General features: G+C 54.5%; 1 protein-coding gene across 4 annotated transcripts in view; it reads left to right on the forward strand.

Moving 5' to 3' along the window:
• AK8 (adenylate kinase 8) overlaps window positions 1-13,719 on the forward strand; it is a 128,387-nt gene that overhangs the window by 1,928 nt on the left and 112,740 nt on the right. For 2 of the 4 annotated variants that reach the window (XM_027104439.1, XM_027104441.1), the window contains exon 2: window positions 1,232-1,316. In XM_027104439.1, coding sequence (XP_026960240.1) covers window positions 1,232-1,316 — 85 coding nt within the window. Of the gene's footprint in view, window positions 1-1,231; window positions 1,317-7,886; window positions 7,937-10,154; window positions 10,269-13,719 lie in introns of all 4 variants that reach the window. The other 2 variants (XM_027104437.1, XM_027104440.1) reach the window with 2 other exon arrangements.

The following is a 13,719-nucleotide window of genomic DNA, read 5'->3' on the forward strand; positions in this document are numbered from 1 at the left end:
TTGCGGCTAGCGGGGGATACTCTTCATCGCGGTGCGCGGGCCTCTCACTGTCACGGCCTCTCCCGTTGCAGAGCACAAGCTCAGTAGTTGTGGCTCACGGGCTTAGCTGCTCCGCGGCATCTGGGATCCTCCCAGACCAGGGCCCGAACCCGTGTCCCCTGCATTGGCAGGCAGACTCCCAACCACTGCGCCACCAGGGAAGCCCAACATACTGATTTTTCTAATGCACGTTAGATATGCAACTGTGTCCGAGTGAAATTTAAAATATTCATCTGAGAACCATCTAAAATCATCTCACACCGTCTCACCAGTGATACATGGCTAGGGATCTCGTCCAACTGTGCCTTTTAATGGGCAGGGAACCTGAGGCCCAGAGAAGGGAAGGGTGTTGATGGTGAGAAGCGGAGTGGGGCTAGGACTTCTCATGGTTCATGCTGTTTTTTACTGCCCTGCTCTCCCTCTGCCCACAAAGGGCTACAGCCCCTCCCTGCTTGTCCCTAGGGCATAAGGCTGCTCCTCAGTGCACCAGCCCGGCTGCTGTCAGCCACCTGGTTAATTTCTGAGCCTTTTGTTCTGGAACCGTGGAAGCTGCTTTCCCTTAGAGTTAAATAACCAGACAATCCCAGGACTCTTTTAGATATCTGTTCCACTCTGGAGGGACACAGGTAGCAGCGATGGCCACGTCCCCCAGCAGACGTCCGCGTGGGGCACCTACTGGGATTGTGCCGGGCACTGGGACAAGGGGGAGGCGATAAAGGGGATGCACGGGGGCTGCAGGGACATAGGACAGGATTGACCTAGTGAGTATCATCGGGAAGGTATGTTTCCATTGAGGCCTGAGGAAAAGTGTTCCAAGATGAAGGAACAGCATTTGCTAGGGCTCTGAGGGGTGAACGGGTGCAGCGCGGGAGAGAAACCGAGAGGAGGCTGGTCTGGGAGTCACCAAGGAAGTGAGGGGCGAGGGCCCCGAGACTGCCTGCTCTGAGTCAGGCGCTCCATCCCTCCAGCTCCGCCTCCGTCCGGGTGCCTCCCCAGCAAAGCCCACACGGCCCCTCCCTCACGCCTCTGCTCACAGGGACCCAAACAGATGCCAGCTAGGGTGGGGGCAGGGGGGAGATCAGGCCCCGTAACTGGTGTCCACTGCGATACCAGGGTGCTGGGCCACCTGAGCCTGGGGCCTTGGGTGCTCATGCAGGTGCTAACCACCTGGGTGTCTGCCCTGTGTCCACAGAACATGCTGGAGCAGCTCCTGATCCAGCAGCCCAAGGACCCCATCACATTCATGATTGAGCATCTGCAACGAGACAATGATTACGGTGAGCACTGGAGTGGGCCTCCTCCCCCCTCCCCCTCTGTCTCCCTCCCCTCCCCTTCCTGGGAACCTCTGGGAACCACTCTGTCCTCCCCATGTCTAAAGGGAGGTCAGAACAGGGTGGGGAAAGGTTTTGCCAACTTGGGGAGGTGGTTAATTGAAAAATGCCTTAATTTCTTTTGGAGCACAACTCATACAAATTCTCCTGCCAAGTGATTAAAATGAAAACCTCAGAATGGCCCGCAGAATTAATTATTAATGCCTTGGCACGCCCCAGCTGATGTCGCCTGTTGGGTTTAAGCTCTGTGATCACTCCACTTGTCAGGTGTAAATGTGGTTTCTGGTCTACCCAGACAGGCAACACTCGGGTTTTCCTGATGGTCTTGTTGTCGGCGCCCGTTAATGAGTTCCAGAGCTCCCTAAACCTGGCCCAAGCGAGCGCAGGCCGACCAGACCCAAGGCCGGAGCCCCTGACAGGGAGGTGGGAGAGGAGGCGCTTCGGCCCACGTGGAGGCTCGTTGCCGTCCTGTGTGAGCTGTCAGGGAGGCCAGTGTCTCGGAGCTGTGATGTTTCTTTCACTGGAGCGTTAGCCGCTTTGAAGGGGCTACCAGCGCACCAGTGAAGTGAGGGCTTGGTGCAGTCGAGAGGGATGGAGGCCTGAGGTGCCCCGTGATGGGGTTCAGAGGCCTAAGATGAGAGGGGATGCTAAGTAGTTTAAAAAAGAAACGGGGAGAGAGGAGACTCCAAGCCTGCAGGTTGCCAGGGACACCTGGCCTCTTCCCCGTGGCCTGGGCAGGGTCAGGGCATCGGAGTGAGGGGCCGTTTCAGAGGCCTAAGCAGGGCGGCTCAGTGTGCTGCGAGAGCCCCAGGAGTGCCATTTTCTGAGCCTCCAGGGAGGCGTATTCAAGAACGGACGCTGAGTGTGAGCGCGTGTGCCCCAGGCGGAGACTGAGCTGGGGGGGTGACAGAGGTGGGGGCTGCAGTCTGCCCCGTGGAGAGTCTTCTAAGGGCCCTCCGTTCCCTGGTGCTCTGGTCAGGGCGGGAGGGAGGCTCATGTGCTCTGTGGGGTGAGAAGCCCCCTTGCTTCCTGGTGGTCCCTGCTCCGGACCCCAGCTTGCTGCCCTGGCCTCACCAAGTGGCGTCCGTTGGCCGGAGGAAGACGTTTCTGCAGCCCCCTGCCCCCCGGCTGTTCGCGGGGCCCGGTGTTGCTAAGTTCTGTTACTTGAGGGCTGCTGGGAGCACTTCTGCCCGTGTTCCCCTCTCGTACTGCCCCCTCCCAATCAATACAGCAAAGCAAAGTCAAAAGAAGTAAAAGTTGAAGGCCAGATAAAGGTAAAGTAACAGTGAAGTAAACTCAAAGTGAAGAGCGAAGCAAAAGCAGGGAAGTGCAGGGAAGTGCAGTTCGGGGAGGTGTCCCTTCCCGCCATCCCCCCCACCAGGGAGCCTCCAGCACATCTGTGCTCACATCTCCTAGTTAAGTGCGACGAAATGGCGAGAGATCATTGCTCTCTCTCGGCCTCAGTTTCCTCCTCTGTAAAATGGGCACGTCTGGTAACAGAGATGGAGGCGGCAAAGCTCCGGCCTCATCCATGGCAACTGGTCAGTGACACCGTGGGAAGGGATGACAAGGCCCTGATGCTGCCGCCGGGCTTCAGGTGGTGCCACGCAAGTGTCCACTTGTGAAAAGCTTAATGAGGATTTTCTAAATGAAAACCACACTTGATAATAATACAACCATTTGAACCCTGAGTTGGGTTGTGGTGGCCCTTGCTACTTATGGTTTGAAAAATTCTGTTTAGGGGCGTGTGTGCCACGCTGTGTGTTCTACCACAGACCTGAAGGCTTCGTTAGTCTCCCGGCTAGAAATTCAAGAGCCTGAAATTTGAGGCACAGTCCATCTTTATGCTTTAATCTTGCTCCTCTGTGTGCAGAAATGATTTTCAGTGTCAAACTATCCACTTGACCAGAATTCTTAAGTTCAAATGTCATCTGATGCAGTGCAGTCGGCATTGGTGGGACCGTCCTCTCGGGCGCTGGCCTTGCAGCCACCTGTAAGAACCTGCTCCTCTGCCCTTTCCCACCTCCCTCCACCCTCCTCAGCACCCCTTTCCATTCTTGCCAGGGCCTCCTTTCCAAGGCTGCCCTCCACAGAGCCCTGCCTCCTTTCTCCACGTCACACCTGCTCTGTTGCTCTCCAGTAGGGGTGGAGAGTTCAGACCCTCCCCGTTCAGCTGGAGCTGGAGGGCCTCCTGGCTGTCCTCCCCCATGGCTGGAGTCCAGGCTTTTGGTCCAGGTGCTCTCTCAGGGAATCGAGTCACTGGATCCCAGTAACCACTGTTATGAGGGGTTGATTTGTTCCCAGAGCCCTCCATCCCCACTCCCAGGCCTTGGGCCGGCAGCTCTGAGGGGCGCTGGGACATCTTTGCCCCTTGGCTCAACCACTTAAATGAAGAGAGGGGCATCTCTGAGTTCCCCTTCCGTGCCCAGGCCTCCACCTGCAAGTGAAGAAAAATGTGGGAGAAAGAGGGGGGCCGGAGGAGGAGGGGAGAAGACCATGCTTCCGGAATTTCTCTAGGAGAGGGCGAAGGTGAAAAGAGTTTCACCCAACCCTCGTGGTTCTAGAAGAGCACAGGAGGCCTGGAGAGGTCCCCTGATGTCCAGCGAGCACTTCTGCAGCCCCGGGCTAGTGGGTTGGTCGGTCCTGCCTTCTCCCGGCCATGCAGTGGCCCGTGTTAACTGCAGCCGGGCGCTCAACCCTCTCCCTCCTGGATGTGGGCATCGGGTGCGTAGGGGTTCGCTGTGACGCACAGTGGCATGGCCAATGGCTAGTGTAGAGGGACAGAAGACTCTGGACTCTTGGCGGTGAGCGTGCATGTGAGGGAATGAGGGGAGCCGCCGGCACAGGGGCTGGCAGCCCCTTCGCTGCGAGAAAACCAGATTTAGTACAAAGTGAGCATTTATAGTAGCCCTGGGCAATATGAAAGAAGGCGATGGTGTGTATAATGGTATGTTTCGTTTTTTATCAAACGTTTGTCCAAGAAAGCTGTGTATTAGAGCTCCAATACCTAAGGGTTTTCTTGTGAATTTTAAATCATGCTCCTAGTTAAACCTCAAAAGGCTCTGTGGATGGAAAGGGTTTTTGATTTCCTTTGAAGTGGGTTGAAGAAGTTGATTACTCTTGGCAGTCAAGCAGCCTTTTATGACACTGTTTATAAATAATTACTCATGAGCAGGCCTGGAGTTTCAAGGTGTTAGATTTTAAGAAACTGAAATTAATCACATAAATGTGTGCAAGAAATTAGGTGGGGAGAAAGGCCGTGGATGTTCCCCTTTTAAAGCATTTTCATAGATGTGTACAATTTGGGTGCCGCTTACAGAGCCAGGAAGGGGAGGGCTTCCCCAGCAGCCATGGAGCCTCATAACTTTTGTCAAAATGAACGTGCAACCTGGGAGTCAGCTCGTTCCCAAAATGCTCTTGTCAAGGTGCAGCCAGCCCCTTCTGCCCGGTCCCTCAGGCCCTGGGCCTTGTTGCGTCTGGCCCAAGTTCTAGGGAGCTTCAGCGGAGGCCTGGGGTTAGAGCCCTGCAGAGGCAGCAGGGCGTCGGGCACCTGAGCCAGACCCCCATCCTCCCCCCGCCGCCCCACCGCCCTGTCTTTCTCTGGCTTCGGCAAGCAGGCGTTCTCCCCGCGGTCCGAGCGAGCTCTTTGCGTCAGCGCACCAGTCCCCTCCGCCCTCGACCTCCCTCCCTGCTGCCCTGATCCTGCCCCTCCCCGCCAGCCTTCCGTGGCATCCCAGCTCCGATCTCCCCTGACCAAGTGTTCCCCAAGCCACCTGGTTTCCAGGCTCATCCCATAAGCAGTGTTTTCCACTTGCTGTGGCTTCTCCCCTCAGGTTGCAGGGCCCCGGCAGGCCTTGCCCCAGGTTACAAGGCCAGAGCAGAGAATGGGCTGTGAAGTCCCGCCCTGGCTCCCACCCCCGCAGCCGAAAGTGCCTTGCCTGCCCTGGGCCTGTGCCCTGAGCTGGTCCACTCAGTGGAGCCCCGACTGTGGACACGGTCTGGGAGGTGCTGTCCCTGGCGGCCCTGCAGAGCCCGGCTCCCGGTGGCCGTGGCCGTGCGTGAGCGGCGTTCTGGACGCAGGCTGCAGTGTCAGGGGCCCAGTGTGTGCAGCAGTGTGTGCTGCTCCGCCCACACCCCTTGGTGGCCTCACGTGGGGCATTGTTCCTGGTGGGTGGCCCCGGGCCTGCCTCCCGCCTGTGCAGGATTCTCTGAGCCACGCTGGCCTTTGAATAAACCCCTCTCTACCCGACTCAGCCTCATCTGGTTCCTGCAGCTTGCAACCCAGAATGCCAGCTGGCAGAAGACGCCTTTGTGAGGAGGTAGTGATGGTGGAGACAAAGGTAACCAAACACTCAGTGGCCACAGAGAGGGTGGCAGCCGAGGAGGAGGCCACCAAAGGTCCTGCTGCGTGTGTGGCTCCTCGCAACGCCGGCTGCAGGAAAGGAGGAGGAGAGTTGGTTGCTGCCCCCTGGGGACCCGTCAGCTGCTCAGCAGGGCTCAGAACTCACCAAGGCTGCAGCAGCCCCTTAATCAGGAGTGGGGTGAGGATCTCAGAAGAGGAAGCCAGTGGGGCTGGGGGGGTTGGGGTGAGGAGGACATTCCTGATGGGGAGGTGACGGGTGACAAGGTAGGGACATGGGAAGAACATCATCAGAACAGCGAGGAAGTCCAAGGTCAAGGGAGAGGATTGCTCGGGGCTCCTGGGCGACCTTCAGGGTCCCCAGCTAGGCGAGGCTGTTAGGATGCCAGGACACATCCCAGCCTCCTGGTGAGGGTCAGGCCCTTCAACAAGGGTCCAAGGGGACTTAAAGGAACACAGAGCCCCTTGGCCAGAAGGACACTGGCAGCTGAGTCCGCCCTGCTGAGGAGGCCCGGAGGCTCCCTTGCCGAGCGTGACCTGGAGAGAAAGGGGATGTGCAGGGTTTGCTGAGCTGGAGCCTGGCCGCGCCTCCTGGCAGCAGGCCAGGTGCTGCCCAACCAGGCCTTCCTGTCCCGCAGCCCTGGTTCACGTCGCCAGCCCCAGGAAAGGCTTTGGGCTTCCGAGAAGCAAGTTGCTTACGTTTCACAGCAGTGGGGCCAGTGGACCAGAGTTAGAAGCATGGGCAGCGACAGCGTTTGCTCTGAGGCCGCCAGCTGGAGGCACACAGACATCAGGCAGCAGCAGAAAGCTGTGACGTGTGTCTGACATCCTTCGTGGGCTTGAGGAGAGGCAGTTCCTCGCGGAGACGGGGCAGAGGCCAGCCCTGCCTCTCAGGTCTGGCCTAACGCGATCACCCCGCGGACCCGGTGCGGGCCTCAGGCCACCTTGCTTTCCTCGGCGGCATCCAGCCCGGTGCGAGCTTGGATGAGGTGCTCGATGGGTGTTTGTGGAGTGAGTCAGTGAATTACCCTGAACTTGCCCTCTGCGTTTCCCCTGCAAATGAGAAGGTGCTGTGAACTGGGGCACAAGTCTGTTTAGACCCCAGCAGCCTGGCCAGGTGTGGGTCTGCTGATGATCGTGAACTCGGGGGCCAGACCCTCTAGTTCCTTCTCTGTGTCCACTCCCAAACCAGGAGGTCCTCCACCTGGATGAGGCTCCCTCTCGGAGGCCTGGCAGGAAGGGGACCCGTGAGTTGCTGTGCACACCTGTTCATCCTTCCCCGTGGGCTGGGGCCAGGCTGACAGGCAGAGGCAGAGGCCTGGTTCCCCAACCTGGGTGCTGCACCCCTCGCTTCCCGCAGCTGGGGGAGGGATGACATCATCAAGGTGGCACTCAGGGAGGAACCAGCGTGGGTTCACCTGTCCAGACACCACATTACGTTTCCTTCGTTTTGACCCAAGCCTTCCAGCACTTTTCTTAAGATGCTGGTTTTTTTTTTTTTTTTTTCTTTTCCAATGATCAGTACCTACTCGCTAGTCTGGTAGTGTCTTTGGGAATTCTGCAGGGTCGGGAGCCTTCCAGACCCAGGAGTATCACACCGAAGCCAGTGGTTTCCATCCTCATAGAAATGCCCGTATTTGAAAACAAAGCCTTTTCTATCTGGGGTTTTATAAATCTGGCCCATACACTCCAGGCTTTCCCCATTATTTCCCTCTGTAAAATGATGGGGAATACAATTTGCTAAATAAAAAGGCATAGATATTAAAAAAAAAAAAAAACACCTTTGAAGGTCGATTTACATAAAATACAGCTTTATTTGAGAGCATGTCCCTGAGACAAAGTCCCTGTTTAAAATGCTTTATGGTGTTTGAAATCCCAATTTTTCCTGATATTTATTAGTTTGGCAAACAAGTTACCCTGTCCACATCCCCTTGGAGACAGAAAAATAAACCATCTCAGTGATCACTTACCTCTCTAAACACAGAGAGTATGTTCTGTGGTGGGAGCATCTCGGAGCCACTGGCTTACAAACGACCGCGTCACTCCCAGAAAATGAAATCTGGGGAGGAAAGAAATACATACACCCAGAGCTCTGCAGACGCGGGAGGTTGCTTTGTCATATTGAATGGTGACACTCAAATCTCTTTATTCCACAGTGCCGAAGATTGTAATATTAGGTCCACCCGCCTCGGGGAAAACAACTATAGTAAGTGTATCATATTAAGTGTGGTAATACGGGAGTATCTCATTTGTCCTGCAGAGACGGAATGAGACTGCACGTCTGCAAATTTTCAACATAACTGAGCTTTTCTTCATCTTTTCTCTCTCCTGCTTCTTATCTTCTCATGACAAGAGGCAGTATGTGTTTGTAGTAGAAAACCTAGAAAATACAAAAAACAAAAGTAGACTTCCCCAACCATCCAGAGATAAGCATTCTTTGAATGTGTGGGATATTCCTTCCAGGGTTTTCTCATGGCTACATGGCCACCATCCTGGCAAACCCTTGGTTCCATCCTTAGGATACATTTCTAGAAGGGGAAGCGCTGAGTCAAATGGCACACACATTGCAAAGACTTTTGGTGTGGAATCTTCAGATTCACTCGTCAAATTTTGATTATGAAATGTTTTAACCAGTCAGAAAAACAGAGAAACTACACCAGAGATACTCACGTATCCCACTCCTGGATTTTACAGGTACTTATCATTTTGTCATATTTGCTTTGATGACTTTCTCTCCATTTCAAAGATAGTAGAACTTTAAAGATACGGCAAATACCTCACCCCACTTCCCTCACTCCTTTTTGTCTCTCCCTCCTTGGAGGCAACCCCTGTCGTGAAGCTGAAGCTTCGTTCCATGTATGGTTTTAATCTTTCGGCTCCTTTTTTAAGTGCCAAAGCGTCTTCAGTTATGATCATCCGAGATGGAACTCTGTGTTTGCAAAAGCCTGGTTAGTGAGCATCAGGTAACATAAGTTAATGATAAACAAGAAGGTCCTACCGTAGAGCACAGGGAACTGTATTCAATATCCTGTAACAACCTATGATGGAAAAGAATCTGAAAAAGTATATATATATATCTTTGAGTCACTCTGCTATACACCAGAACCTAACACAACATTGTAAATCAACTATATACTTTACTTAAAAAAATAAACATTAACGAACTCTTCCTTGATCACTGTATCATCGCTGTCAGCTCTCCTCCTGGGCCCAGATGATGCGGCAGGTGGTTTCCCCCGACTAGCTGGCGCCTGGCTTTATTGTGAAAAGGAATCAAGATGTCTGGTCCTTACATAAAACCACGTGCATCTGCCCTGCTTTTGGAGTTAGGATAGCCAGCTCTTCTGTTTGTCTGTCACCTATCTGTCTGTCCATCCGTTCATCCATCCATCCGTCTATCTCTCTGTAGTTTTTCTGCCTCGTTCCTCAGGGTCAGGCTGTCAGCTTTCACTCCTGTCCGCAGTCCACCCTCCCGATCACCATTTCACTGTTAGAAACCAGGGGCTTCTGGACCTGGGGACCTGGCAGTCGCTGGCGCTAACTGGTGTTTCAGCTACAAGCCTTTGGGCGAATTCACTGTTCCCACCCCTGTCTGCTGTGTAGGGACACACAAATCTCATTTTACAATAAGATGATACCTAGTGAAAGCCTAACGGGCTCTTTCCTGATCTTGTCGCTGACATTTCCCAGCACGAGGAACAGAAAGATGAGGGTTCATACCTGCCCTGGGGGACCTCTAGGGCCTTCTTTTTCTTTTTGGCCATGCCGTGAGGCTTGCGGGAGCTTAGTCCCCCGACCAGGGATTGAACCCCGGCCCCGGCAGTGAAAGCGCCGAGTCGTAACCACTGGACCGCCAGGGAATTCCCCCTCCGGGGCCTTTTGAATCATCCCGCTGCTGAAATGGTCATCAGTATAATCTTGGTGTTAAGAACATTTTGTTGCACGATTATACCTTCAAATGTGTTCTTCCCTGGTAGAGTATATATAGTGGCCATTGATGAACTAAACATTCACTTGGCGAGAATATGCCATCCCCCATTCTTTAAGAAAAAAGGAACATTGAGTATGGGTCGTGACCCCTATTAGGGCCTGTCCCCGTGTTTCCTGTTCCAAACCTTTCTTGAGTTAAGAACTCATGGTCCACAGAGCTTGAAGAGGCAGGCCCAGGGCAGTAAAGCATAGGTTTCCCAGGTCCATTTAGAGTCAATGGCTGGTTGAAGAAGAGATCGCAGGCAAGCAGAATTCCACGGCTGGGAGGGGTTTTATGGGTTTGTCTCCCTTGGTGGCCTCCTTCCAGCCAGAAATAATTATGCTTCCCTGTGACAGCCTTTTCTAGTAGCATATGGAAGGACCCGGGCATTGTAATGGTGTCCTCTTAATTATTCCTTTCACAAAAATGTTCTTTTCCTCTTTCCTTTCTTCAGGCAATGTGGCTTGGCAAACATCTGAATAGCAATCTGCTCAGCGTGGAGAGCTTGATAGCAAAAGAATATTCCTCTCTGGCTGCAAGTGCCAGGACGCATTATCAGAAGTTCCAGGTAGGATGGGTCCTGGGGAACAGGACGGGGTGAGAGCGCCCACGGCTCCCCCATCACCTACCCCACTCTTTCCATTTCCTGGTGGATTAAGTGAGAGAAAATACTGGGGTAAAATGAAATATAGGAAGGATGTGACAGCAGGAAGGAGAGAATTCTTCAGTAGGGCACACAGGTCCCGGTGGGCACGGAGGTGAGGGGTTTGTGGTGGGAAAGGATCAGTAGCCGTGAGGATGCTGTTCTGTACCGATGGAGTGGCCCAGCCCTGCTTTTCTTAGGGTCAGCCCGATCAAGTGGGTGGGGGCAGGGCAGGGGTCTCCATCCCATAGGTGATGCGCCTGCTGGCCTGCACCAGGGCCTGCAGGCCTGAGCTGGCGGGGAGTTTAAAGGGCAGTGGTCTAGCTCTCCCCAGAGTGGAAAGACGCTGAGTGCTGCGGCTCAGGGGCACTTCTCTCCGCCCCTCAGGGTGGGCACCCTGTGGCATCCCAGGAGGATCAGGGGTCTGTTTCTAAAATCCCACCAACACTATATTTGAAAGACTTTTTTAAAAATTTATTTTTGGCCGCGTTGGGTCTTTGTTGCTGCACGCGGGCTTTCTCTAGTTGCGGCAAGCAGGGAGGGGCTACTCTTTGTTGTGGTGCGCGGGCTTCTCATTGCGGTGGCTTCTCTTGTTGTGGAGCACGGGCTCTAGGTGCGCGGGCTTCAATAGTTGCAGCACGCGGGCTCAGTAGTTGTGGCTCGTGGGCTCAAGAGTGCAGGCTCAGTAGTTGTGGCTCACAGGCTTAGTTGCTCTGCAGCATGTGGGATCTTCCCAGACCAGGGCTCGAACCCGTGTCCCCTGCATTGGCAGGCGGATTCTTAACCACTGCGCCACCAGGGAAGCCCGAAAGACATTTTTAAAAGGGAAATATAGGGCTTGATCATGTTGGTTCTCTTAAATGCAAATAGAAATTTCCAAATATCTTTGCAAAATCCCCTTTGGAGCATAAGCAGATGCTTCAGTCCGTTCAGGCTGCTGTCACAGAGACTGGGTGGCTTGGAAGCAGAATGTCCCTCACAATGCTGGAGGCTGGAAGTCCAAGGCCATGGCGCCGCAGGCTCAGCGTTGGCCGACAGCCGTCTTCTCACGGTAGCCTCACGTGGCGAGAGGGCAGGGAGCTCTCTGGAGCCTCTTCTTAGGGCACCCAAAGGCCCCACCTCCCAATACCATCACCTTGAGGATTTCAGCACATGAAGTGGCGGGGGCACAGGCGTCAGCCCAGAGCAGCGGGGCTGCTGCTTCAGGTGTCCTGTGCTGACACGCAGGCTTTCTCTTGTTTGTAAGGGGAGACAGCTGAGAAGAGTAGGGATCCTGGTGTCTGCTGAGCGCTAAGTGTGCGCAGGCCTCCCCTCCTTGCCTCACGATTTTCCTGCAAGGTGTGCTGGTACCTGGTGAGGTTGAGTAAGTGCCCAGGGCCAGGGCAGGATTCAGGCCCCACCCGGGGCTGCCCAGGGCTCGGGCCGCCAGTCGGGGTGAGAACCCTGGCTCTCTGCCCGTCTCTGCAGAGGCCGCAGCCGAGAGCTGGTCGCCGCCCCTCTTGTGTTCATCTTCAGTCATCAGGCCGGGTCTTGACCATGTGGCCGTGTGCTCACTGTTCCTCCAAGAACTCGGAAGGAAGCTTCCTGACCTCGTGGGCTGCCCATGAATGATGGCTGGTGGGACAAGTAGCAGAGACGGCCAGCCCGTGGCTGCAAGTAGCAGAGATCGCCCGGGCTGCCCAGGGCAGAAAAGGGGATCGGAAGGGGGATGCAGTGACTCCTGGGCCCCGGATGGAGGGAGCACCCACCTCCTGGCTCTGTGGCCGGAAACTGGGCAGCACCCTGGCCTCCTCTGCCCCGTGCAGCTGCTTGTCTCTGTCTCCATTCTCCCTGTGGTTCTCCTTTCCTTTCGTCTTCTGCCTTCCACGGCCACTCACGACCACCGTCCTCATCCAGGTTCCCGTGTCTTTGGTTCACACCACCCACAGAGGCAGCTGCAAGGCCAAATTTCCAGAAAAGGGATTTGTGTGGGCTAGCTGGTCAGGTGGCCCCAGGGCCAGACCAGCTGGTGAGGGGTGTGCACAGCAGGTGCATCAAGGCCATGGAGCACGGCCATGACCAGGAGGGCCCGGCAGGGTGCGGGCAGTTCCTGGAGACGAGGGTGTCACTTAGGCAAACTCCCAACCTCAAGTTTGCCGATAGTAACAGTTTGAGGGAAGTGAAGGAAAACCTCCTTCAACAAGGTCAGCGCCCACCCCCCGCCCCGCTACCCAAATGGTGAACCGGTTCGAACACCGCTTAACCCAGAGCACTTCCGGACCCCACATCACCTGGCCGGGACTCTCAGGGCAAGCACGTGACGCCCCTGCACTGCCCTGCCGTCTTGCAGGAGTCAGAGTGTGTGGTCAGAGTTTGAGGGATACCCGCTTTTGGGGTGGGAATACAGTTTTAGAAAGAAAGTGGGTCTCTCATTTCCTGCAGAAGATAAGCTTTTCAGGGTGGGAGAGGCAGGCTCATTTCTAGGATAAAGATGCTTTTATTAGGGTTAGAAAATTCAACGGCGAGGAGGGCGTTTAAGGAAATTCCTCCTGGGTTTCATTACTCTAATTACCAGCATATTTCAGACTACATCGAAGTGCTTTCAAGGGTGTCTTGTTGGGGCTCTTTGGTTCAGAAGCCGGGTGGAGGGAAGATGAAAGGCCGAGGCGTCAGGACTGATCAAGGAGGGACGTGCTCTGAGGAGTGGGGGCGGGTGCGTGGCCTTGCCACAGACGCAGCCCGCCCAGCGAGGCCACTCATTAAGTGTTGTCTTTAGAGCATCTGCTGACCTGGAGGCTTCATAGCTCTTTCTGCAAGCAGCAATAATACCTTCAAATACATAATTTTCTCCTGCTAATCTTGGCTCTGCCCTCCTATACAGAATTCTCTTATGTAGCGGGTGTTAACCAAGACGCTTCCATCTTCGGAATTTCCAAATGGTTTCTGAAACACTTCCTCATCACCTCCTGTATGCCAAGCACCGTCCTGCGTGCCGTGCCATGGGAGACCCAGAGATGAGTTCCTTCTCCTCGCCCCTGGGAACTTCTAGCCAGTGGGGGAGACCGAGGGTACCCAACCGAGGATGCAGGGCCAGAAAGCCCTCATGCAGTCAGTCGGTGGCTCGCTTGACTAATTCATTTACTGAGTGTCCTCTGAGCACCTGCTAAGCCCTAGACGTGGCTCTGGGCGGGGAAGAGCGTACAGGTTCCATGGGGAAAGGACATTTCTTTGCAGCAGGAGTTGGATGGAGCTGATTGCTCTAGAGTGTATTAGATTTTTACTGAAAAAAAAAAAAAGAAAGAAAAGGAAAGCTTTATTATTGAAATCCCTGCAGGAAGCATATGTATTTGCAAATTTAAAACTGCATAGTCCAGAGGTGCTCCACCTGAGCAGCACA

Source organism: Aethalodelphis obliquidens, unplaced genomic scaffold (assembly GCF_003676395.1).
Source record: "Aethalodelphis obliquidens isolate GAN/ISIS:26980383/991018 unplaced genomic scaffold, ASM367639v1 scaffold7, whole genome shotgun sequence".
Lineage (NCBI taxonomy): Eukaryota > Metazoa > Chordata > Mammalia > Artiodactyla > Delphinidae > Aethalodelphis > Aethalodelphis obliquidens.